This window comes from Callionymus lyra, chromosome 15 (genome assembly GCF_982586985.1).
Source record: "Callionymus lyra chromosome 15, fCalLyr1.hap1.1, whole genome shotgun sequence".
In the NCBI taxonomy this organism is placed as follows: Eukaryota; Metazoa; Chordata; class Actinopteri; order Syngnathiformes; family Callionymidae; genus Callionymus; species Callionymus lyra.
In genome coordinates, this window is record NC_141832.1 from 9,827,349 (window position 1) to 9,855,339 (window position 27,991).

At 39.1% G+C, this 27,991-nt stretch overlaps 1 protein-coding gene across 1 annotated transcript; it reads left to right on the forward strand.

Moving 5' to 3' along the window:
- The first annotated feature begins 195 nt into the window (after positions 1-195).
- lmtk2 (lemur tail kinase 2) lies at positions 196-27,991 on the forward strand. The gene is made up of 14 exons (XM_087808641.1): positions 196-622; positions 7,693-7,826; positions 7,902-8,055; positions 9,776-9,852; positions 9,946-10,064; positions 10,131-10,218; positions 15,102-15,232; positions 18,887-18,971; positions 19,353-19,474; positions 20,698-20,847; positions 20,958-23,616; positions 24,705-24,834; positions 24,925-25,188; positions 26,722-27,991. The coding sequence occupies exons 1-14, from the start codon at positions 520-522 to the stop codon at positions 26,748-26,750; spliced, it is 4,245 nt and encodes a 1,414-aa protein (XP_087664767.1). The 5' UTR covers positions 196-519; the 3' UTR covers positions 26,751-27,991.

A 27,991-nucleotide genomic window follows, 5' to 3' on the forward strand; every position in this document is an offset into this window, starting at 1 on the left:
TTACAATCATTTTTTATGTCTTTCTCTAGTTAAGATTAAAAATTACGAGCTATATATAGATAACCGGCAATTAGCGGCTGTGATTGGCTGAGAGCGCGACGTGTGCCGCCGCTCCGGCGTCGCTGATTGGCTCTGGGCTCCCGTCAATCACCCACCATTCATTCCGCCCTCGTACCGTGATGTGACGTCGGGGAAGGAAATATGGCGCTTATGACAAGATGTGTTTCTCGATAGTCGAAGGCGATTGACCGAGTCTTTGCTAGAGGGGGAAAATGTTGACCCAGATGACGTCCGGGTGGATGATCTCAACATGACTCCGGGGGTGGGGGGGGATCGTCTTCATGGACCCCGGAACTGTATAATGTCGCAGTTTGCTGTCGTCAGCTAAAAACTGTTAGCCGATGCTAGCTAGCTAGCTGAGAAAATGTATTTGTTGATGTAGCGTTAAACTGCATATTTATTTATTATTATTATTGGTTTCCCCGCGGAGAGGACGTTTGTAAAAAGGTAGCTGAAGGGATGGAGGGTCGTCAGGGGTGTTGTTGGGGTCTGGCCGGTGCGGTTTTTATGTCGGTGTTTTGGCTTTCTGACGCGGTTCCGATCCACCACCTTCACCGGGCAGGTAAGAGGAACTCACCTGTAACACACACTCACTGACATGTTGTTTTGTTAAAACCCTTTTTATTTCTCTGCCTTTGATGGATGATGTCAGCCAGGTTAGCTCACCGGGTGCTAATGCTAAAAGCTAACAACACACAACAGGCTCCCAATGTCTACTACTCGTTTGTAAACACGATATGTACACAAGTCCTGTGTGTGTGTGTGTGTGTGTGTGTGTGTGTCTTTCGTTTTCAGTTACACTTTGTTGTTGACCAAGAAGTCATAGTTAATGTCACTTGATATGTTTTATGACAGTAGTCATGCAGGGATGCACTGATGTCGTTTTTTTGTTTTTACCGATACCTATTGACCGATACCGATCCGATACTGGCACCACCTTCCTCCGGGATTGAAAAAGTTGAAACTTCCTGGTTCTACTTATCCCTAAATAAGCCATTCAAATTGTGAGTCTAATATAAGGCCTTCATTTGAGTTAAAATTTCATAAATAAAAGCTTTAAAAATATAGTTAAGATATTGCTTTAGTTTCAAATCTGTAAATATCTGGTAACGTATATTTTAAAATAAGAATTGGTTGTCAAACCAACAATTTATTCAATGGCCGAACACGGTTCCCGGCAACATTTACGAGTACGTTGTGTAGGATTTCAATTCTTTTTTTTAGCAAGATGAAAGGAAACTTTTCAGGTGACAAAAAACTCAGTTTAAATAGATATTTGGGTAGATTGGTCCCAAAAACCTATGTAATTACTGTTTACTTATTACTATGGTTGGTCCTAAATTATCACTATGGTTGGTCCTAAATTCAATTTTAAATGGTAATAAAAACTCTTGAGTTTAACTTTGCCCTGAACTGTATAAACCCTGGATTTTCTCCAGGATTGAAAAAAAAAGGTTTATGATTGTTTGTTTGAGATTTGTCCGTATTTGCCTTGTGAAAACCTTTCCAGGGTGTCCCACGCCTCTGGCACTATGAAGATATGAAAGGTAGCCCTCCATGTTACAGGAATTAGGAGAATAGTTAAATAGTTATTCAATTATATGGGTGTTTTCCAAAAGTTTGAGCATCTCAGTACCTTGTTTTACATTTAATTATATCTTAGAAGTATATATGTATTTTACATTTTTGCTGGAGAGAGGAAAGCCTTTAACTAACAACCTTTTGTTTACCGGTTGACATTTTCAGATATTATGTATACTATATTGTATATTTCACAATTTGAATTAATTTTTTTAATTAAATTCTTTCCCCTGTGGACACAAATATAAATCCCTGAAGAGACACTATGAACCGTGAAAAAATTCCAAATATACTTTCCCAATAAGGCGGTTTCTGATCCTGATATTTGTAATGCAAGTCTTGGCCCAACAACGTCTTAACTAAGCTGTGTTTCACAACTGACTCTTCCTGCAGGTAGAAACATGACAACCTCCATATGGGTTCGGCCCTTCGAACGTAAAATTATTTATAAGGCAACAAAGAGGGATGATGGTGCAAAAGCTCCAAAGCCCAAAAAACCTGTTTCCCACTTGTTTTTGCCTTTTTACAAAAAAGCACCTGGAGCCTCAAATACCTTTCGTTCTGGTTGAAGTCACAGGGAAAGAAATGTTGCTAATGTATAACCTCTTCACATTCCTCTCTTATCCACACTGTCAATGATTAGCATTACTCTCGCTAAATCATCACAGAGTTTAAGGATCACTGCGAGCTCGTATCTATACGACTTTATTGCCGTACAGTACTTCCTTCTGTCCCATCCCATAATCAAATGGAAAGGGTTCCAATGATGTAAAAGGTCCACTTTGACAATCATTCTTCATTTTGGTTAGTCACACCTGGTAATGATTGAAAAAATTGTTTCAATGTTTTACTCATAATTGCAGGACTTTGGCGTCCAAGACTTTATTTCTCAATGACTAGTACAGAGAAAAGGCTTCGTTAAAAGCTCAATTTGGTACAAGTTTATCAGGAAATGGTGATTAAAGAAATAAATGTTTCTAGAGTATAATACTTTTCCAAATGAACAATATCATCCAATTTATTTCAAGAATATTTTCATAAATTACAACAACTACAATCTTTCAGATTTGACTAGTCCGTGATGACATTGATCCATCTGGTTTATGTTTTTCATAAACCTTTAATGGTGTGTTGCCTCTTAAATCCAATCCAATCCAACAATCTTTAGACTTAGATTGTGTCATCTTGTTCTTGTTGTTCTTCCTCTTTATGTTCTTCTTCTTATTTTATTTTTTATGTATTATTTTTTATTGTTTATGAAAAATTGCTTGCTATTGGTAAAAAACAATTTCCCGAAGGAGACCTCCTGAGGGATCAATAAAGTTTTACCTTACCTTACCTTACCTTACCTTAAATTGGTCATGGTAGCTTTTATCTCTTCAACTGCTGTTGTGGTCTTTGTTTATGTGTCAATAGATTATAAATTACCAAGATCTTTTAAAGTACCAAGAAATATTTGAATGTAATGGACCCAAAAGTTGCTTGTTATGAAGACGAACCTATTGTTTTTTATAATTTAAAGAACTGTTTGTCAATGAAAAATGATAAAAATACACTCCTAATGTTGTGAAAAAGTATGATAACAATCTACAAATTTACTTGAATCATAATTCTTTGAGGTTTTGAATCCGTAAACAGACAAAGTGGTTGGAGCAGATACAATACACTTGGCACTGAATTGAAAGTCTGACAAAATCCCAAAATATATTTACACAAGATTGGGAGGAGTCTGATGTGTTCCTGTATTTATAGTTAGGTGAAATCTGCCAAAATGGGTCAGCTACTCTTCTTCTGTTTGGATGCCTACTGAAATATGCAGCGGATCCCAAATAAGATCTGGCAGCTTCCTCAAGTCTTGGTTCCCCCCCAAAAACAAGTTGGGTTGTTTGGTGGGACTTTGCCAAGTCAAAATATGAACCCATGATTCAGATGACCGAGGAGTGCTGACTCCATGTAGAGCTGCTGTGGACCTGCTCCTGTTCGGTTTTTATTAAGCTCCGACTGAGATCCCTTTCATCTTCTCCAATGTTCCACTTTGATTTTTACGTTTTTTATCTCTTAAAAGCTATCTGTGGTGGCTGTAAACATTTGCTAGGCTATAAAGTATAAGCTAGGTCTTCATTTCCTTTTGTTTTATCACACGTCTGACTTGCATTTGTACAAACACAGTCGGTACATTCTGCACTGGTAGCTTTTTTTAGGCCTGCCACTTGTCATTTGTTACGCTTATTCCAGCGTCAAGTTATGACTGTGCAGCTTAAATAATTGAAACTATTGTCTGACTTGTCCTGGGCTGCTTTGTGAGATCCGACTGTAGAGTGTTTTTGTTTTTTTTGTGACATGTTTTTGTGCAGGAAATGATGCCTAAATTAGCCTTTTGCAAATGTGTTTATGTCATAAATGTTTTGCACAACGATGCATAAACGAAACAATACCTAAAGTTAATATGAAAAATAATCAACAAGGCACTTCCTGACCCTGGATTTAACGCTTAAAATCTATAGAAGGAGTTTCTCATTTGAATATATCTTAATGCCTCAAATAATGCTGTCGTTGTAGAGTTGCTTTTGGTTCAATGTAAGAAAGTTTTAATCAAATTTACATCGACAATTGATTGACAGGAGATGAGTTCCTATAAATATCGACATCATTTCAAAAGTGTCTTATTGATTTCCAACATAAATTAGAAAAATACACCATTTTATGTCCAAAATAAATCCTATTAAGCATAATCGTCAATTCTAAATATAGAATATAATTCATCTTTTTCATTATTATTATTTTAAACATGTGCACTGTGTGTTTAATATTTTCCTTCTGTGAACCTGATACTATGAAAACACAAATGTCTCAATTGTGGGAAGAAAAGAGTAATATTGTATCTTATCTTAGAAATAAGTAAGTCAGTAACTAATAGTTATTTGTAAAGCGCCTTCCTAGACCAGGGCCCAAAGAGCTTGAACTATGAAAAACAATACACAATTAAAATATATAATTTAAAAGGCCAAGATACATAAGACAAACACAGGAGTCTCAGAAAATCAGGGAAAAGCAGAAATAAGAATGTCTTAAGATGTTTCTTGAAGGAGTCAGTAGAGAGAATCAAATTTCTCTCCTCTGGTCCCGGAAGCATGTTCAGAAACCATCAGTAGATTCTTTTTCCACAGACCTCAGAACCTGAGCTGGGGTGTAAGTCTGGATCAGATCACTGATTTAAGGTCTGACCATGAATAGATCTGAAAGTAAGAACCAGAATTTTAAAATTGATCCTGAAAGAAACAGGCAGCCAGTGAAGAGTTTTAAGGATCGGAGAAATGTGAGTTCTTCTACTAGAGCGGGACAGAATTCTGGCTGCAGAGTTTTATATGAACTGCAGGCGAGACAGATCCTTCTTGTTAAGGCATGAAAATAAACTGTTATTTAAGTATTAGGGGATGTACATGTTTGTGAATTAAGGGAGAAATCTAGTTTTTTTTTGTCATAGTCAATGTATTATCAAATTCAGTCACTGCTAACACTATGTATAGTTTTACTGAGATAATAATTTTGGATAATTTAACGCCCATCTGAGAATCGATGGGATTGCTAATCCAGACAGACCATAATAGTATCAACCTTACACTAGTTGCCAGGTCAAGGCCTCCACTTCTGTGTTCGTTCATATTAACTCCATCTGGATTTATATTTTTGGGAGTTTTGTTCTGTTCTAAGAGGACCAAAAATATTGGCATCAATTTCCTATAGAACGCCAGGAGTGCCATAATCGGATGGTAAATAAGGGATTGAAAATGGAAACAAATACAATAAAACTAGTACAACTATATTTGGATATATAAGTTTAAATCAATATATCGTAGTCCCCTGCCATGTCACTGTTCACCTCCCTGTCTCGCTGTTTCTTTCAACAGCATGAATCTAAAACACAATAGCATAACTTAGAAGGACGTATTAATCACCGCGCCCAGCTTACTCGTGCAAACAAAACCGTGAACACCCATGATGCATTTCTATACTCTGCTCTATGTGTCGCTACCATTTTGTATTTATTTGATTTCTACGGCCATGTCGCTATGTTAAAAAAACGATTGACGGCTGTGATTGGTCGACTGGGCGGCAAAGCAACATGTCACTGTTAAGAGCAAATTGAGTTTGTAAACCAAAATAAACATTGTTAATTTAAAGTAGTGAAAAATGTCGTAGGTTCGTTTTAAGAACGTAACCCCCGCAAATAAACGAGGGACTAAGATTTAAAAACGTCGTCATCCACGACAATCGATCGACTCATATCAACTTAACTTTGTGTTTCCGATCATAAATCCATTGATTTGATTTACAAGAGTGATGCAGCGTCGTGCCTCGCAGTGTTTCTACATCTGTCACTTGAATACTTCCGTCTGATATGTCGGCGCTCCTGAGGACCGGGTTCTGCCGCGGAAGGCAAGAAAGCTGCACAGTACGTGGGTTGAAGTTTCTGCTGTCAGCCCTTGTCGAGGCAAACTGCTGGGCTGGCAGCGTCCACACCGGTTCAAACCCACTCCTATCCTCCTCACTCGCTGCTCCTGCCTGCACCCTCAGCTGCTTCGTCAACGGCTCCACCGGGGGCCCCTTTCCACTGCCTCTGCAGAAAAGGGCTGAGCACATGGTTTCCTCATGTCACTGTCGTGCTCGTGTGTCCACATGCATGTACGAGGGAGACCGGCCCACCAGCAGGTGGAGGGGTCGTCAATCATCAGCGTTGGTGGTCTTTAAATGACATTTCTAAAAGGCTAAACATTGTCATTTCTAAACCTTATAAAACCTAAATGTTGTCTTTCCGTGAGTCCGTTTATTTTCCTGAGGGGCCTCGTAATATTCAGTGACTGTTGTGAGGGCCGGTTGAACGGAAAACAAAAATTGGTCCCAGAGGAATATAGTGTGAATGTTGTTTTGTTTAATGCAAATTTAATTCAACTATAAAAAAAAGCCAAAAAGAAATATAGCGTGAATTGAAACACTGAATAAACGAGTAAAACATAGTGTAAAATATAAACTGTATTACAAATAATTTTTAGAATTTTTGAGTAAAACATTTTATATAATAATTATTTTTTTGAATGTTGTTTTGTTTAATGTAAATTAAATTTAACTATAAAAAAAAGCCAAAAAGAAATATAGCGTGAATTGAAACACTGAATAAACGAGTAAAACATAGTGTAAAATATAAACTGTATTACAAATAATTTTTAGAATTTTTGAGTAAAACATTTTATATAATAATGATTTTTTTGAATGTTGTTTTGTTTCATCTAAATTTAATTCAACTATAAAAAAAAGCCAAATAGAAATATAGCGTGAATTGAAACACTGAATAAACGAGTAAAACATAGTGTAAAATATAAATTGTATTACAAATAATTTGTAGTATTTTTGAGTAAAACATTTTATATAATGATTTGTTGAATGTTGTTTTGTTTAATGTAAATTTAATTTAACTATAAAAAAAAGCCAAAAAGAAATATAGCGTGAATTGAAACAAAAAAAACCTACAAAAAACAATTGTTTATAGAATGTTGGATAAAAAATACTACAAAAACAAATTGTTTGTAGCATGTTGGATAAAAAAACCCAACAAAAACGTTGTTTTTTTATGTACATTTTATTAAAAAATTAAAAGACACTAAGGGATATAAGCATGAATTGCACTGAATACTGAATGAACGAGTACAAAATAGTCTAAAATCTGTATACAAAAGTGTTAGTGTTTGTTGAATGTATTTATAAATATAAATCACAAAACAATCTGATATGAAATCTTTTTTCCTTTTGAATTTATTTCTAGGGATAATGCAAATGAACTAAAGAGGAAGATTAACGGAGGAAAGAGAATTAATTGAATGCTCAAACAAGAACATTAACAGGATATATTTGAATAAGTTGAATCTTAAAGCACAAAATAAAAAAATGTAGAAATGTCCTAATCTAGTCGAGATGTTTTCTAACTCAAAATGGGGTTATTTTTAGACGAGTGATTGATGGAGGAGGTAAAAATATAATTGTTTCCATTTGTTCCAGGTGGAGGTTCAGAGGACGCCTTGTCTCTGTCTCTGTTCGTGTCTCTGGTGGTGTCGCTGACGCTGCTGGTGGCCCTGGTGGTGCTGCTTGTGAACTGCGTGACCTGCTGCAAGGAGAGGGAAATCAACTTCAAGGTGAGCGGCCCCCCCGCCGGGCATCCATCCAGGTGGGCACACTGACACCTTTTGTTTGTTTTAAACCACTTTTAGGAGTTCGAAGACCACTTCGACGAGGAGATCGACTTCACCCCGCCGGCGGAGGACACGCCGTCTATCCAGTCCCCGGCCGAGGTCTACACTCTCTCGGTGTCCCCGGTGATCCTCCCTGGACCTCCTCATCTCCAGCCCCCCGCCCCTATCACAGGTCAGACATCGTGCCGAACCGTCTTTAGAGAGGCTCTGAAGCAGGGTTTCTTAGAAACATTAGTGAGATTATAAGCAATTTTATTAAAGAAAAGCCCAAAATTACAGATTTATTTAAATATATCATTTTTATTTTAGGTTAGTGTATTTGCAAGAACCTTGCGATACGATACGTATCAAGATACAGGGATGACAATACGATATTTTCCGATATAGGAACAAGTATATATTTGTAGTATTTTCAAGTACTTGACTCTGGTGTCATTGAAAGAGGGGTGTGTATTGGCAAAATTCTGGTAATATGATCTGTACCAAGATACAAAAACAACGATATATTGTATCGTATCTTATTGTAATACTGTAGTAACAAGGATATATTTGTAGTATTGTCCAGTACTTGACTCTGGTGTTGCAGAATTTACAGACCACATGACTCTTGATGAAGTCGTAACTTCTTTCATTTGTTTTCAAACCAAAACATGTCCAAACATCGGCTTTTAAAGCTGCTGGAGTCACTGTATCCTCTCGTCCTCAGCGATCAATATTTGCTCCAATTTAGTTTGACAGGCATGGAATGCCAGGAGTGCCACAATTGGGTAATAAAAAGCGTTTGAAAAGTTGGGGGTGCATTGGCAAAATTCTGGTGATGCCATACTTACCAAGATGGACACAAAGGACACTAATATGATATATAGTGATACTTTAGGTTATATGTGTATTATTGTCCAGTACTTGACTTTGGTGTTGCAGAATTTAGAGACCACATGACTCTTGACGAAGTCGTAACTGCTTTGTTTTCAAACCAAAATATGTCCAAACATCAGCTTTAAAAGCTGCTGGAGTCACTGTATCCTCTCGTCCTCAGTTGTAACTGCTTTCATTTGTTTTGAAACCAAAATATGTCCAAACATCAGCTTTAAAAGCTGCTGGAGTCACTGTATCCTCTCGTCCTCAGTCGTAACTGCTTTCATTTGTATTCAAACCAAAATATGTCCAAACATCAGCTTTAAAAGCTGCTGGAGTCACTGTATCCTCTCGTCCTCAGTCGTAACTGCTTTCATTTGTTTTCAAACCAAAATATGTCCAAACATCAGCTTTAAAAGCTGCTGGAGTCACTGTATCCTCTTGTCCTCAGTCGTAACTGCTTTCATTTGTTTTGAAACCAAAATATGTCCAAACATCGGCTTTAAAAGCTGCTGGAGTCACTGTATCCTCTCGTCCTCAGTCGTAACTGCTTTCATTTGTTTTGAAACCAAAATATGTCCAAACATCTGCTTTAAAAGCTGCTCGAGTCGACTGTATCCTCTCGTCCTCAGTCGTAACTGCTTTCATTTGTTTTGAAACCAAAATATGTCCAAACTTCTGCTTTAAAAGCTGCTGGAGTCGACTGTATCCTCTCGCCCTCAGTCATCGCCGGGATGTCCTTGGATTTCATCGTTGCTTTAGCTGTCGAGGATATAATGACTACCACCATCTAGTTGCCGGAAGTATAATTGCAACACAACGTTGAACAAACGGCGTGAATATTTTTCATGTTTATTGTAAATTTAAAATGATTTTATCACTTTATTGAAATATTTACCATAGAATAACTTTAATAAAAGTATGATTTGAAAGCTGCACAAACATACCTATATGTTACAGTTGAATCTACCGCTATATTCAAGTGTATCTATATTTTCTCACACCTTTTGATATCAACCGTGTGGTTCGACCCACAGAAGGATCCACGTCCTTCCCAGTAGCGCGCCACAATCTCAGCTACATCCAGGAGATCGGCAACGGATGGTTCGGCCAGGTGAGACTCTCACGCCATGTTTGATTAAAAAAAAAAAACCCCAAGCTTTCACCAAGTCTTGTCTCATGGTTCCCGTTAACATGTGACGAGCAGGTTCTCCTGAGCGAGATCTACACGGACCCCGGAGGAACCCGGGTGGTGGTGAAGGAGCTGAAGGCCAACGCGAACTCCAAGGAGCAGAATGACTTCCTGCAGCAGGGAGACCCGTACAGGTGACGTTTTTATCCAAACACATTTTTAAAAAGTAACATTAATAACATTTTTTTCTTTTTTCTCAGGGTTCTGCAGCACCCCAACATCCTCCAGTGCCTGGGCCAGTGCGTGGAGGCGATCCCCTACCTCCTGGTGTTCGAGTACTGCGAGATGGTGAGTCTGGTTGTTTAAGCCCCAGATTTTATTAGATAACACCCGTTTAAATAGACGCAAGTAAGTTCGCATAGTCGACCCGACCTCTCGGCCCCTCCGGGGGCCCCCAGTCTCCGGTCCTAAATTAACCCCCCCGCCCCCCCGCCCCCCCGCCCTCATGTATATCCTGACATATTGAAGTGAGTCGGACTCTGTCCCGAGCAGGTGATTCATCTACTTCTTCATCTATTCCGGGGTCGGGTCGGACCCTTCCTTCCTTCCTTCCTTCCTTCCCGAGCGGAGTGACCTTCGCTCCCGTACGTTCCCTCGACGCTCGACTCCTTCGCCGTCACTTATTCAAGCGTCAGGACTTGTCGCATTCCCACCTCGCCCAGTCGTGCGCGTCGCCTCCCGGTCGCCCCCCCCCCCCATCAGGGTCAATGTTACAGGATGAAAAAACAATTAAAGCTGAAGCTTGTATTTCATTAATCCAATCAAAAAATGAAGTAAAAAAAATGACATTTAGCTTTTTTTTTGTAAAAACAAATTGAAAAAGAATGTTATTTAAGATAAATGTATTAACCTTTAAGTATATATTAACATAAGGCAATAATAAATGTATATAATATTACCTTTTCCTGTGTTTATATAGTTGTTTGTGTTGAATGTGAGAGATATTAGGTGATTTTGTAAAAAACTTTATTGAGCTAACATGATGACAAAATACGTTTTAGTTGCTTGAGCAGCCACACATTCAACAGAATTAACTTAAAACTGTATTTAAAGCAATTTGAAATCCAATTAATGATAACTAAGTGGCAGATAAAACATTATTTTAAGTCATAATTTGCTCTTTTTCATAACACGAATGTAAAAAAAATAAAAATAAAGGCAACTTATCAACATTAGGCATTAATTTATAAGAAAATATAATTCTTTCCTGAACTTAACTGTTTATTCTTTTGTTTTTATATCATTTTATGCAATCACAGTGTAAAATGGATTTTAGGCCATGTAGTGAAAAATACTTTATTAGGAAAACATGATCACATTTTAACTTTTAAAATGACAGAATACATGAATACTTAAAGTTTTGATGAATTGGCCACAAATTTGTGTTAAATATTGTCAGATAATACCTTTTTTTTAACGAGGGATCATTGCAGAATGAAGGGAAATTACAATTGACTTAATAATGAACTAAAAAAACAACATATAACACATTTATTATATGTTATCTAATGTTCTATTAGATAAGGGTTAATTGAGAATAAATCTGATACGGCCTTTGAACTTTGAACTATAATTGTTTTGTTTTCACATCACAATCATAGTAATAAATCACTGAATGTAAATTAAATAATCTCCGACCTTGTTTGAGGTAACATTAACTTTTTTAATCTTTTATTTATTACAGAATAAATCAACTTTAAATGCGAACAGTTGTCGTTGCCAACCAGCCACACATTGGACAAGATTAAAATAAAAACTATTGACTATTAAAAGAAGATTTAAAGTTAAATGAATAATTATTCAAGACAGATAAACACATTTTGTTTGTTTTTATTGATGTTATTTTTTGTCATAAGACAAGTTAAGTATTTGCTTCAATTCTTTGTTAAATTGAAACGAATGGCTTCACCTGTCACTCAAATCCTTGTGGTTACACAACCCTGCCAGAGCGGGGTTTATGGGCTGCCCGGGCCTGGCTGGTGTCCTGGCATTGTGTCCGGCGCAGCCAACTGTAGTAACGGCTCAGCCGGTCACGAGTGTGTGTGTGTGTGTGTGTGTGTGTGAGTGTGAGTGTGTGTGTGAGTCCGAGACATGAATGTTAATGGTGATGATGTGTGAACGACGTGAAGTGGCTCTTGTTTGATTCACTGATAATGACGGGGTAATAAGACGTGTGCCATGTTTGAAATGGCGGAGGTTGCTGACTCAATTATGTTTGTCCGAACATGACAGCTGCTGCGCGCTCAAAAAAAAAAAAAAAACCCGACATACGGTGAGGTTTTTTCCACTGACAGCTCCGGAGATGGATGAGCTTTTCTCCGATATCGCCTCGTCCGGCAAACACTGAGTGGGAGCATTTTTGTCGTGAAGCAACTGCCCGAGGGGCCGCGACGTGTCACGCATGAGTGACACTTTCTAATGCATGGATCTGTCTCGGGCCCTTCTCTGTTTCCACAGGATTACAGTTGAGCTGCTGACTTTCGCTTTCTCCAAACGCTGCTAATCTTCAACTTTGACGGCATTTTAAAGATTTTATGGAATAAAAATACACACACGGATAATCGTTGGTCTGTCGTGGTCGTGGACAGAAAAAAACTTTATTTAACCAAATGTCTTTACAGGAAGTATGTGCCAGATATTGCATATAAATAATATAATATTGCTGAAATACAATCTTGATAAAATATATAAATACAATCTTGATAAAATACTAAAGTACGATCTTGATTAAATACAATGAAACAATATTAATAAAATATAATACAATTTTGATAGAGTACTTAAGTACAATCTTGATAAATACAAAAGTACAATCCTGATTAAATACTAAAGTGCAATCTTGATCAACTACTTAAGGACGATCTTAATTAAATAGAATAAAACAATATTAATAAAATACAAAAATACAATTTTGATTAAAATACTTTGGTAAAATCTTGATAAATACAAAAGTAAAATCTTGATAAAATAATAAAGTGCAATCTTGATAAAATACTAAAGGACGATCTTAATTAAATAGAATAAAATAAAATGAATAAAATACAAAAATACAATTTTGATCAAATACAAAAGTGCAATCTTGATAAAATACAAAAGTACAATTTAGACAAAATAAAAAAGTGCAATCTTGATAAAAAATACTTGAGTGCAATCTTAGTAAAATACTAAAGTGCATCTTGATAAGATAAATACGATCTTAATTAAATGCAATAAAAGAAAAATGAATAAAATACAAAACTACAATTTGATAAAATACATAATTACAATCTTGATCAGTACAATCTTGACAAAATACTCAAGTACAATCTTGACAAAATATGAAAGTACAATCTTGATAAAATACTAAAGTGCAATCTTGATAAAATAATTAAGTACTAACTTAATTAAATGCAATAAAAGAATATTAATAAAATACAAAAATACAATTTGATAAAATACATAAGTACAATCTTGATCAATACAAAAGTACAATCTTGATAAAATACTGAAAGTAAAATCTTGATAAAATACTAAAGTGCAATCTTGATCAAAACAAAAGTACAATTTTGACAAAATAAAAAAAGTGCAATCTTGATAAAAATAATAAAGTGTAATCTTGATAAAATACTAAAGTACTATCTTAATTAAATGCAATAAAAGAATATTAATAAAATACAAAAATACAATTTTGATAAAACACATAAATACAATCTTGACATTATAATAAAGTACAATCTTGACAAAATAATAAAGTGAATCTTGATAAAATACTAAAATACAATCTTGATAAAATGCAATAAAATAATATTATTAAAATACAATTTTGATAAAATACATAAGTACAATCTTGACAAAATAATTAAGTACAATCTTGACAAAATAATAAATTACAATATTTATAAAATAATAAAGTGCAATCTTGATAAAATACAAAAGTACTATCTTGACAAAAAAATAAAGCGCAATCTTGATATAATACTAAAGTGCAATCTTGATGAAATACAATATTAATAAAATACAAAAATACAATCTTAATAAATACAGAAGTACAATCTTATACAAAAAATACACTCTTGAGGCAGAAAGTTTTGCAAAACAAAATGTTTATTCAGCAAACCGTCTTCAACAGGAAGTATGAATGTGATTTGTTTTCTTGGAGGTTCTATTTGTCTTCAATGTCTGTGTTTGTTCTCAAACACTGGCAGCTTTAAGAGTCACTCAACCATCACGATCATGAGGGGCCCCGTGAAATGACTGGTCGGGTCAGAAGTGGCCCCTGATACGAGGTCATTCTCATCAGTTTGTCTTTTGTTTAATTGCTTCTGTGACTTCAAGTCTGAAGGCGTCATAATAGCTTCTCGGGGGTCTTCACTCGTCGCCACATGATCCCAGAGGCACGCATAACTGCCCCCCCCCTCCGCCGCCCCCCTGCTCCCCTTCTGTGAAGTCAGCTCAAACTTACCCAAGTCTCAAGTTGTTCCTGCGAGGGACTTTGTACTGTACTCTGTTTTCCTCCCTTCAGCCTCTTTACATTTCTGCCGTCAACTCAGCGCTGAATGACGGTCACAGGTGCTGCCCAAAGGAATCCCGGGGCCCGGGCTCGGGTTTACGAGCGGGCCCCCAGGCTGCAGCACAGCTGTGAGGGCCCCCTTGTTTAGCGATTTAGATTTACAGTTCCCGGGACTCTGGACGTAAACAAGCGCTTTGATTTAATTTATTTGGGGCGATCCGAGTCGTCATTTACTACTCAATATCTCGTTGCCTCGGAATACACACTTCCCACCATTCATTAGCCCTGAGACCCAATTGGACTCGCGTGCGGCTCATTTCCCTGATGTGACCGGAGGGGGTTTGGGGGGGTGGGGGGGGTTCCTTTATTTATAAATCCCTATGACAGCATGGTGGCCCTGATAACAGCTTTACCCTTATTTGGTCTCTTTACAAGGGGCCGAGGAGACGCGGGAGCGTCTACTGCCCCCGTGTGGCCAACTCGGAATCACACTCTTGCTCATTCATTAACATGGGATTTTTCTGCAACTGTTTATGAATTATTCTGATATTTGCGTTTTTTGTGCACAAATATACACTTAAAAATAAGTCTAAAATAGTGCAGGGCATTCATTTAAAGCATTGCAACATATTTTAACTGTTAAATCCGTTATTAATCAGCGTTTATTTAATTTTTATTTCAGGGGGATCTGCGGGGATACCTGTCTCAGCAGGACTGGATCTTCCGGAACGCGGAGGTGCTGCAGCTGCAGAGGATGGCGTGTGAAATCGCAGCCGGCGTCACTCATCTTCACAAACACAACTTCCTGCACAGGTAGCGTTACAGAACAAAAAAAGGTCGCGGAATTCGAATCGCACAAAAGTCGGCAGTCATTTAATCGGGGGACACTTTATCAATCGGACCTCGGCTCGGTGTGTGTGTGTGTCGCTGTTAAAGCCGTCGCTCCATCATCACCGTTTTAATTGTGTCGCTATTTTGTTGAGTAGTAATGACGACTCGGAATAACTCGCGTGAAGATCGTGTTCATTCATGATTTCTAGGATCGATTACAAGGTTGTTATAACGGTATCTTTTTTATTTATTCATTTTTTTAATTCTTCTTTTTATGGTAATCAACAAACTAACCGTTCAAACTACATCACCATTGAACACGTGTTGAGTCTTAAACTAAACTGAACTAAAGGTATTTGAAATTAAAGATAATGAAACACAAAAATAGATTTAACTTAAGAACAAATATCTAAAGTAGCTGAATTCCTTTGTTTCACAACATAAATAATACCTTTTTATCAGCCTTTTAATTAATCTCTTTTTATTTATTACCATAAGACGTTAATTAAGAAGTTATACATGTATATATAAATATAAAATATTGCTTTTAAGTGTTTTTTTATATAATTTTCTGAAGAGAGATGGAGAAAGAGATTTTAAGCAAAGGGAAAAATTGCTTTTTTTTTATTAACATAATCACATCTTCACTTTTAAAATGAGATAATACTTTAAGAACTTCATGAGCGTTTTTTTTTCTTAAAAGGGATTCGACAGAATTAAATTTAAAAAAAAAAACTAGTCAGAGCTAAAAGCAGCCTTTACATTTAATTATGGGTAGATTAACCTTTAATTTTTTTAATTTAATTAAAGGTCTTTTACAAAAAAACATGATAAATAAAATGCACATTTATTAAGTTATTATTGACATAAGGTATACATTTAGATAAATAAAATAAACTCCCTTGAATATAACTGTTTATTTTTGTGTTTTTATATCATTGCCTGCATGTTAAGTGTGAAAGAGATTTTCATCCATGAAGTAAAAAAGTAAAAATAATCCTAAAATACACATCTTTGTTCACATCAAAAATGTGCTCTATTTCTTTATTGTTAAATGTTAGCCGTCAACTTTGAGGAGCGTTTTTCCCAAAAAAGGCGCTCGTCGTCTTATGTAGGACAGGCGGCGTTTTAGTTTTCATACTCGCCCCCCGACACATACTGTCCCGTCCGGTCGCTAGCAACTAGCGGGGCGCAGATGAGGGGCGGGTGGGTGTCGAGGAGCGTGTGGACCCGGGGGTAACATACGGTGCTCAGCTCATCAGCTCTATTTCGCATGCTCAGAATAAGCCCGGCCGGTTCCTATTACACAGCTCCCATGCATTGCCACAGTGTCAGCTGTCCGTTGCCAGAAGGATATGATGATTCTGCTCTTTGCGTGGAAGCGGATAGCCTCGTGTAGGGCCTTGTGTTTTAATCCTTGTTGCAGTTCTGAGGCGCTTCGTAAATGCTTTCACCCCCTTTTTAAAAGCGTCAATATCGAGAAGCGGCCATAGGTGTCGCGGAAAAAAAATGGACACATTTCAGCACCGCGGGTGGAATTATGTGGCTCGTATCCACCGCTTTATTCACATTTAACTGGAATTAATTCCAAAAATAAGCTTAAATTCCGTAGATATTGTTATTAAAACATCATATCTAAATATATCAAGTTATATAAGAGCAGTTAAATAAACATATAAACTTGTATACAAGTCCTTAAGCATTTTTTTTCAATACAAGTTTACAAATTAGTAAGTAAGTAAGTAATTTTTATTTGTATAGCGCTTTTCCAGACCAGGGTCACAAAGCGCTTAAACAATCAAAACAATACTCAATAAAGTATATACTTTAAAGATCAAGATAAAACTGATAACACAACAGGAGTTCCAGAAAATCAAGGAAAAGCCTGAACAAATAAAAACGTCTTAAGAATAACGTCTTAATTAATTTCAATATGAGTGAAAAATTGTAATACAAATAAAGTGATAATATACAATAAATATGAATATAAACTAAAATATAAGACAATTGTGTCAAAAACAAAAGTGCATCGAGATTATTCATGTAAATCATAAATAAAATGCCCGGAACGATCGTCGATCCTCAAACGGGAGACGATCGTTCGAACATAGAAGATGAATATTTTCGTCCGGACGTCGAGATTCTCGCGGAAAAACGAGCCGAAAACTTTTCTTGCGTTGGCCTTATAGGGTCACGCCGGGCGACGAGTTTCCTCGCTCGCACGTCTGGCGCTGAACCAAAGTGCAGATGACAGCAGGACGGGAAGATCAAAATAAGTATCCATTCATCTTTCAGAAGATTCACAGGCTCTGACAGTAGCTGCTGTCCGTGTGTGTGTGTGTGAGTGAGTGTGTGTGTGTGAGTGTGTGTGTGAGTGTGTGTGTGTGAGTGTGTGTGAGTGTGTGTGAGTGTGTGTGAGTGTGTGTGAGTGTGTGTGAGTGTGAGTGTGTGTGTGTGTGTGTGTGTGTGTGTGTGTGTGTGTGTGTGTGTGTGTGTGTGTGTGTGTGTGTGTGTGTGTGTGTGTGTGTGTGTGTGTGTGTGAGAGGAGGGGTGAGCGTATAAGATATTTCAAATACTATTCCAAGTCTATACGTTTGTAAGACGGATGTTTTTCTCCTGCACAAAATCATTGCTAAACATTTTGTCTTATCAATATAACCAGTTAAGAAGGTGGATTTAGGTTGTTTTTTAAAAAAAACATAAATATATGAACAGAAAATGTTTTTTCAGTCCATTATTAAAGAATAAAAAAATGTATTCAAACTGATTTTTGGAGAATCATGAGAGCAACTTGGGCTAAAGGTGATTTAAATGTAACTTTAGATTCAAACCAGACCTGGGTCACATACTTTATTTCTGTATTCATGATTACAACTTTAATGCTTGATTATGTCTTTATGTCTATGTTTTTTTTTAAATCATTATTGTTTGATTATTCCTTGTTTTTTCCAATTCTAAATATAACTCTTTTTTTTTAAGAATTAAAAACGTATTTTCCCTTTTAACAATTTCATATTTGAATGTTTTTCTATTAGAATTTTACCAATAGAGTCCTTTGAGAATAAATAAAATAATAAAATAAAAAATGTGTTTATATAACTTGATCACAGTTACTTGAATCCTTAGATTCAGCGTTTTCTCTTTAGAAATATATATATATATATTCTTTTTTTAAAATGTATTTACTGTTATTGTGAATTAAGGCTCTTTATCTTGAGTAGCTTTTTGTTTTTGCTGACATTTTATAATCATCAACAATCGGAGGCTGAGCGGAGCTGACAACAGCGCTCTCTGGTGGTTGTTCAGATTATTGCGTGGGTATCGGGTATCTTTTAAAAATGTTAATTTAAAATGATTAAATTCATGAAACGAGGGTAGTAACAAGAAACAAGTATTCAAATGTGAACATGATAAGTGACGTTTTTTCCACAAATATTTGCTTAAATGTATTTAAATAAAATAAAAAATGAAAACATAAAAATTAATGCTTGATTTGTTGTGTTTTAAAATGTTTAAATTGTGGTTGATTGTCAAGTTGGTCTCAAACACAACTGGAGGAAATATATGTACATTAATGTAAATATCCATGAATATACGTTTTGATGATTAACGGTGACGTCTCTGTCGTCCCTGAAGCGATCTCGCTCTGAGGAACTGCTACCTGACCTCTGACCTCACCGTCAAAGTGGGAGACTACGGCATCGGCCCCAGCCTGTACAAGGTAAGAAACGGTTCTTTAAAAAAATCACAGAAAAGACCGAAATAATCGTGGAATAGCGAAGGTCCTCGGAGAATGTGACCCCGACATCCATCACCGTTTCAACAGAGGATTTGCAGCTGTTTTGCCGCTCGAGTATTTCTCAAAAGAAGTGCGATCACCGGTAACCGGAGACGCCGCCGCCGCATACGCGCGAAGGCGCTTCCGTCCACCGGCGCAGGCTGGAAAAAAAACAAAAACGCTGATCTGTCGCTTTGCCGCGAATTTAATACGATCGGACTTAAGGTCAACCCAGTGATTCTATTCTGGTGAAGAAAGAAAGTGATGCTCCGGCGGGTGAGAATCACCGTTCTCTCTCTCTCTCTCTCTCTCTCGTCTCCGCAGGAGGATTACATCATCACGGAGGACGACGTGTTCGCGCCGCTGCGCTGGTTGGCGCCGGAGCTGGTGGGCGAGCGTCACGGGGGCGTGGTCACCCTGGAGCAGAGCAAGGCCAGCAATGTGTGGTAGGTGTCGCCGCCGCCGCCGCCGCATGTCCGTCAGGGACCCGAGGACATTTGTGAGCAGATATGAATCTTTTGTTGAGAGAAACAAAAGTCCTGCTGCTTGTTCTGAGCTAAGAATGTTGATCCCAGTGTTTCTCACTCACCGGGGCTCCAGGCATAGATGAAGATAAAAGTAGCTCCTCCCACTTACTTGACGTTTCTATTTGTTCAGGCTTTTCCTTGATTTTCTGGAACTCCTGTTGTGTTATCAGTTTTATCTTGATCTTTAAAGTATATACTTTATTGAATATTGTTTTGATTGTTTAAGCGCTTTGTGACCCTGGTCTGGAAAAGCGCTATAAAAATAAAAATTACTTACTTACTGTATAAAAATATGTTTTACAAGTCTTTTTAGAAGCAGAATAAGATCGATGAGTGGATCTATACTCGATTACTACATTAATAATACTTCATTATTATACTGCATTAACATTTAAAGAAGCATCATTTTTTAAAGAGAAATATAAACCAATAATACACGTAACAATGTCAGAGAAGACAAGATTCAAGATACAAAAATATAATCTTGATAAAATACAAAATAAAATTGTAATTTTGATAAAATACAAATTAAAAAATATAACTTTGATAAAATACAAACTAAAAAAGTACAATCTCGATAAAATAAAAAATATAATCTTGATAAAACACAAAATAAAATACATCTTGATAAAATACAAACAACGAAACAAATCTTAATAAAATACAAAAATATAATCTTGATAGAATAGAAAATAAAAATATATAACTTTGATAAAATGGAAAATAAAAAAATACAATCTTGATAAAACATAAAATGAAAAATATAAACTTGATAAAATACAGAAGAAAAATATAATCTTGATAAAATACAAAAGAAAAATATAATCTTGATAAAATGCAAAATAAAAAATACAATCTTGATAAAATACAGACTAAAAAAATATTTTGATAAAATACAAAGTAAAAAAGTACAATCGCAATAAAAAAATATATATAATCTTGATAAAATACAAAAGAAAGATATAATCTTGATAAAATACAGAATAAAAAAATATAAACTTGATAAAACACAAAATGAAAAATATAAACTTGATAAAATACAAAGTAAAAAAAAAATCATTTTGATAAAATACAAAATAAAAAAATATAATCTACACACAATCCTTCCTAGTTTAATCGCCTCCTTCTGTCCGTCGTCGCAGGGCTCTGGGGGTCACACTGTGGGAGCTCCTGGAAAACACGGCTCAACCGTATCCTCATCTGTCGGACCGGGAAGTCCTGAATCACGTGATCAAGGAGCAACAAGTCAAACTCTTCAAACCACAGCTGGAGCTCCCGTATTCAGACCGATGGTGAGTCTTCACGTTTACACACACCTTTAATAATCAACTGAAGGATTATAGAAGTGAATCAGTGTCAATAGAATATTGAATGATTCAATATCATGTTCTCTGGGCTTCAGGTACGAGGTCCTGCAGTTCTGTTGGCTCTCGGCCGACAAACGAGCGACGGCGGAGGAGGTCCACCGGCTGCTGATCTACCTCCGCATGCAGGGCCAGAAAGACATGGAGGAGGACTTCGATCAGCGCTGGAACACCCTGAAGCCCAACCCCTCGGCCCGGCAGACCACCGTCAGCCACTCGTCCTTCCCCATCCTGGACCAGTTCGCCGACGACGCCATGCGCCAGGAGATCGACGAGATCCTCACCGTCACCGAGACCAGCAAGGGCCTGAGCTTCGAGTACGTCTGGGAAGCGGCCAAGCAGGACCACTACGAAGGGAACCACGGGCGCTCGGGCGTGGACACCACGCTCAACTACCAGAGCATGTTCTTCCCGGCCTCCAGCGAGGACATCCGGGCGCACTTCCCGGATCCCTCCGCCGGGGCGGGCGACGCCCCTTCGGGAACGTCCACAGTCCTCCCCGTGTTCGACGCCCAGAAGACCTCCAACGGGAACGACTACTTCATCCAGCTGGAAGAACCGGGAGAGGGACGGACCGGAGCTCGCGACCAAGGGTTCACCTCGAACCAGAAAGACTTCATCGTCCTTCACGACGTCCATCTGGACGAGTCCAGCACGGAGGCGGACTTCTTCCACCAGAGCATCGACTCCAAGGACTCGTACCTCCCCGACAGCCACATCTGGTCGTCCCTGGAGAACGACAGCCCGTATCACCCCAACATCTTCACGGAGGGCGAGTCCAAACACGACGACTCCCCCTCGTGGAGGCGGGGCTTCGTGGAGCTCCCGGAGCGCAACGGTTGCGTCCTCCAGGACGGCGCCCCGTCGGACGGGTCCAGCAAAATCCCGGCGGACTCTTTTTTAGGGGTGGGTTCAGAAGCCCTCCACCGCTCCAACTCCCTGGAGAAGACGGACACGAGGCGGGGGCTTCTGAACCACGAGAAACTGGCGGAGAACTTTTTCTTCCTCAAGGAGCAGAACCTGATGAAGGACGCGCCGCAGAACTTCCTGAGTCCGCGGCAGAACTTCCTCTCGCCGGGTTACTTCCACGAGCCGGAGGAGAGGTTCAAGATGAAGTCCTGGGACAACGTGGAGGACCTCGGCAGCTTGAACACGGACACTTATTTGAAACCCACGGGTAGCACGTCCACCAGGAAGATGCTTCTGGACTCCTCCAGCTCCGACCTGGAATCGTATCCGTCGCCCATCGAGAGCGGGTCGAAGGTGCCTTCCATCACGGTGGAGACGGAGGACGAGGGGACGAGTCCGCTGCCGGAGAGCAACAGTCCTTTACCCGAAGTGTTCCATCCGTCGTCCCACAGAGCCGGGGACTCCGGCTTCGACTCTACCTCAGAGAGGCCTGACGGGACTTCCCCCCGGAATACCGAGCGCCCTCCCGCTTTTTCTGAAAGTGCCATTTCGGAGTGCACAGATGCCAAAATCCCGAGTCTCGACGAGGACGGCGTGTCCGAGAGTCTGGTCGAGATCGAAGTCTGCCCGTCGAACAACGGACTCGGCGAAGATCCGACCTGCAACGACCTCCTCAGCGAACTCATGGAGGACCTGGAGTCGACCCTGTCCGACCACGAGGAGTCCTTCCTGGACCCGGCGGGGTCCTCCCTGCTGGTCTCGGGGCCGTCGCTGGACCAGATCAGCCAGGACAGCCTGCTGGAGGACAGCATGTCCAACGCCCCGCCGACGCTCGCCGACACGCCCGACTCCCTGGACTCGTTGTACATCCACCGGCTGGGGGAGCAGGGGGAGGTCGCGCCGCACAAACCGCAGCCGCCGTTCAAGGTCGCCGACAGCGGCTACGAGACGGAGAACCTGGAGTCCCCCGAGTGGAACTCGCAACCGGACGCCGAGCAGTCGCCGGTCAGGAACGGCGTCGCCAAAGAAGAACCCGAAGAAGATCCGTCGGAAGCCGGTCCGGTCCCTCCGGAGATCGTCATCTCGGAGGCGGACGCCGTGAGGGACGGCGTCGCGGAGATGGAGGCTCCTCCTCCGGCCGAGGAACCTCTCATGGGGAGCAATTACAGAGACTCCGCCTACTTCTCGGACAACGAATCGGAACCGGAGAAGAAGGCGGAGGAGCAAGCGTCCGCCTCGTGGAGCTCTAATGCACAGGAAGTGGTTCCCGCGGTCGACGGAGATCTTTTACTGGAAGAAAGACCTGCTGAGGCTGAAGCTGCTCCGAGCAGTTTGACTCTGGACGGGAATAATCTGGAGTTCATCGACGATGACGAGGACGACGAGGACGAGGACGCCCTAGAGCAGAACCAGACTCACGTCCACACCAAACTGAGCAGGACTTACGCCAGCGACGGCCTCAAGCTGAAGGAGCCCGACATGGAGGGCCGCTACCTGGGGCGGCGCGACAGCCAGGAGGACGGCGTGGACGCCGACGAGGAGGACGAGAACAGCGAGGAGTCGGACGACGAGGTCGGCGGCTACCAGCTGCACAGCTCCAGCTCGGAGAGCGAGGACGAGGCGGTGCACCCGGTGCCCGTGGTCATCTCGGACGACAGCGCCGCCAAGAACCTCAAGAGCCTGCTGAAGCCCACGTCGCTGAACCTCGCGTCGACCAATCACAACCCGGAGAGCTCCAGGAGATCCGTGTCCTTCTTCGATGACGTCACGCTCTACCTGTTCGACCAGGTAACGTCACCCGTCTCTCCCGTCTTACATGCTCTGTGCTAATGAAAACATGATTTAATAATATGAGACAATGAGTAGATTGTTGCAGTGCATTATGGGATTTGTAGTGTGGTAGTGTTTTTAAACGGTGAGCATGTAAACTGTGTCATTGTGTTGTTGGAGTAAAAATTGTTAACTGTTGTCGAGCAACATGGCAACACTTGAGTGTTGGAAGGGTTTTAGAAAATTCAAACAAAAACAGCTTCATTGTATTATGGGATTGGGATTATTGGGGCATCTTAAAGATTGAACTGTTGCAGAACATTTTGGGACTGAATGCTGACTACTTTTAACATTGCAATGCATTATGGGATGTGAGATTATCTTAAACTCTAAACATAAATGTGTTTATTTATAATATTTTAAATTCAAATACGGAAAAGTTGTTATAATATCCCATAATACAGTGCAACAGTATTATGACATGAATGATTTTTTTAGATTTAAAGATTTATATTCTTATTCCAATAATTAAAAAAAACATTTTTATAAGTTCTACTTTTTTGAATTTGTAACCTTTTAAATTCACTAAATAATATTCAATATATATACAGTTAATGTTTGTTCACTATCCCATAATACACAGCAACAATCTCGTAGAACCACATTACCTCGTCGTAAAGTTTCAAATGCTGCAGTGCATCATGGGACGGGTTATAGGAGCTGTTGCAGTGCAGTATGGTTTCATGATTCAAGGGAAAACGTGGCTGCTTCTCATTGTTGGTATAAGGTCCCATAATACACTGCAACAGTCTTGTAGAACTACTTAACTCACCAACACTACTCACACTTTTATTTCAACAAAACTATCATGGAGCTTTTTTAATAATAACAAATGATTGTTTCTTAATATTTATGAAATAATGTTGAATAATGTTGGTTTAATAACCCATAGTGCTCTGCAACAATCTCGTAGAACCACACTACCTATTGTCATATTCCAATTGTCGTAGAGCTTCAAATGCTGCAGTGCATCATGGGACGGGTTATAGGAGCTGTAGCTGTTGCAGTGCATTATGGTTTCAAGTTAAAAACTGCTTCTCATTCAGGAAACTCCCACCAAGGAGTTGAGCGACTTCTCGTCGAGCTCCAACAACCGGACGCCGGAGCTGAGCAGCCCGGTGACCTCTGGCTACATGAACCGCTTCACCAACTCCGAGAGCTCCACGGACGAAGAAGGTAAAGACGAAGAAGATTAATGACTATATATATATATATATATATATATTTCAATTTGCGTCTCATGGTCGTCCCTCGTCCGTCCAACAGGAGGAGGTTTCGAGTGGGACGACGACTTCTCCTCTCCGTCGCCGGCCTTCGCCTCCAAAACCAGCCGAGATCCGTCGTCCAAGATCTCCTCGTCCTCGATGGACTCTCGCTTCTCCTCCTCGTCCTCCTCTGCTCCGGTGGCTTCGGGACTTCAGTCCAGCTGGACCAGCAGCTCCTCCAGCTACTCTCGCTTCTCCATCTCCCCGGCCAGCATCGCCAGCTTCTCCCTCACGCACCTCACCGACTCGGACATCGAGCAAGGAGGTGAGCCGCCACACTTTGTCGTACAATAAGTATCATGATACATGGCAAAGGTACCTTATATTGTGATACTGTAGGAACGAGGATATTTTATACTCTGGTATCAACGTTTACCTTTTTTTTTTTTCTAAACGTGAAGTCGGGTTCAATGTTTAACCACTAGAGGGTTCTGTCTTCAGTCAAATGCCTCATAATCCTATTAAAGCAAAGCCCTTCCGGTAGTTATCAGATGAAAAGCATTTATTCCTGTAGACCCGCTTCAAATCTTACTAAATTATAGCCGACATAACAGACAAATCACATGACTTCATTTACCGTGCTATAAGGCACACTTAAAATTCTTAAATTTTTACAGAAATGTACCGTGCACCTTGTAAAAATAATTCTGGTTTTCAACCCATTTAATGTGGTACAATGTGTCAAATATTGTACTATGAAGCTGCACATCGAGTCATTGTAATATTACTTCACAAATAACTTTATTATTATTATTACTCCTTCAGGCTCCATAGCAATACTACTCTAGGAGTAATACTTCGAAGCCACACTATATTAAGTAAATAAGGCTAATTTTAACACTGTTTAAGTACAATAAACACTTTTGTATTTTTGACCAATCGTTACTAAAATGTTTGTCGCAAACATGTTTTTGTTATCTTGGTAAAAGTTTAAATGGCTAGATGTCGACACCCCTTATTTGTAGTATTGTCGAGTACGTGAGTCTTGACTAAGTCGTAACTGCTTTCATTCGTTTTCAAACCAAAATATGTCCAAACATCAGCTTTAAAAGCTGCTAGAGTCCACTGTATCCTCTCGTCCTCAGTCATCACTTTGGATCTTGCAGGATTTAATTGTTCCTTTAGCTTCAGAGGACGTTATGTCTGCTGCCATCTAGCGGTCAGAAGTTTAGATGTAACACACAAATGAAGAAACGCCATGAATATTTACCTGTTAATTTTAAATAAAATAAATAGTTTACATTTCAGTTTGTATAAAACCAAATTACTATCAAAAAATATGATTTGAAAGACATAAATATTTTAAATATGTTTTAAAAGTATGTGAAATATAGAGTATCTTGAAAAAAAAGTTTCCCATTATATTTAAGTGTATGGATATTTTCTTACACCCCTAGTGTTGAAGAGGTTAAACCTGGTCAACCGTCTGAGCGACTCATGTCCATTTCACGCAGCGACTCTCTCAGATTTTTCAGATGACGTTGGTAGCAATAATTCAAAGAAAAAATAAATAAATATGTAACTTTTGTGAATGTTACTGAGTTCATGTTTGCACTGGTTGCGGAGGAGGTCATGACTGCCGCCATCTAGCGGCTGGAGGTTTAATTGCAACAGGAAAATGAAGAAATTCTGTGAATATTTTCATGTAAATTTAAAATAAAAATGTAATTATTTTAGACTGGATATATTGAAATGTTAATCAAAAAGAACCAGGATAAGCATAAAATGTGGATTTTTAAAAAATATATTCAAGTGTATGGATATTTCCTCACCTTTGACCTTTGACCTCTGACCACAGGGAGCAGCGAAGACGGCGAGAAGGACTAGATGAAGGAACCACTGATGCGCTCGAGGTAAAACTTCCTCTGGACATCGCGACACACATCCAAGGCATTCCAGATGTTTAGCTGCTGCTTCATTTTTTCTCTTTTTTTTTTTTAAACCGAATGAATGAAACTCTCACTACAACCAAATAGGAAAAAGCTTTTTTTTTTTTTTCTTCTTCTTCTTCTTCACAGCCGACCTGAAATTTCACTCCACTGTGTCGTGAGATTGTTTCAGTGGTTGCCTTTTTTTTTTTTTCTCATAAACTCCTTATTTTTTTGGGAGAGACTTTGGTACCTTTTTGTGTAACGCCGAAAAATCAGTGTGCGATTCCCAGAATCAAACGTCCTCATCTTGACCTTGAAATCCCTCCCGAGAAGTTTGACACAAACGTTAGAACCAGCTGTTGCTGCCTGAGAGTCCTGAGACACTCCTGAATGAGGTAAACGTTTTTTTTCTTGTTTTTGAGGGGATGAAGGTCTTGAACTTGAGGACGCTAACGCCAGTCGCCCCAAGCGTGGCGGACGCTATGCTAGCATGTGTCGAGAGAGAAAAAAAAAAAAAAAAAGACAGAATCTACTTTAATTTATTCAACACTACGTCGTTGATGTTTTTACCTGACGCTGGGGTCGTTGATCCGACCCCAGTGGAGCGACAACAAATGTTAATTTAAAAAAAAAAAAAAAGCTCTTATGGGACGCTGCTCGTGTTCAATCACTACAGGATTCGTGTAGGAAAACATTTTATCGATGTATCGTGAAAACAGATGTGCAATTTTTTTTTTTTCGTTGTTTCGTCGTCGACGTGCAGGGAGTCTCTCACACTAACTTATTAGAACAAAAATGATTACTGCCTTTTTATCAACCACTTATCAAGCATTTCCATTGTGGGAGGGGCGGTGAGGGCGTCGCCCCGCGCTTTCCGTCGAACTTGAAACTTTATTTAATTTTATTTGACGACGGTTCATCTTTGCACAGTTGTGGATGTAAATATTCTCGTCTGTAAAGTTGTGGGGGGGGAAGAGGTTTGTATAAATTAAAAGGAACATATCTCGGTTAAATTAAAAAGACACAACAAAAAAGAAAAAAATCACTCTTGTCCTTTAAAAAACTTGTAGATTTTGAAAAAGAAAAGAGGAAAAAAAAGCTGATATTTTTACGTCTTGAATCATGCTTAAATGTAACTGAATGATGTTTATAATGACACTGTTTAATATGAAAATAAATTCAAACGAAAACCTCCAA

Excerpts from the sequence above, each read along its gene's own strand:
- lmtk2 (XM_087808641.1), top strand. The coding sequence starts at position 520 with ATGGAGGGTCGTCAGGGGTGTTGTTGGGGTCTGGCCGGTGCGGTTTTT. Across the intron at positions 8,056-9,775 it reads GCCCCCCGCCCCTATCACAG|AAGGATCCACGTCCTTCCCA; the intron begins GTCAGACATCGT and ends TTCGACCCACAG. Across the intron at positions 15,233-18,886 it reads AAACACAACTTCCTGCACAG|CGATCTCGCTCTGAGGAACT; the intron begins GTAGCGTTACAG and ends TCGTCCCTGAAG.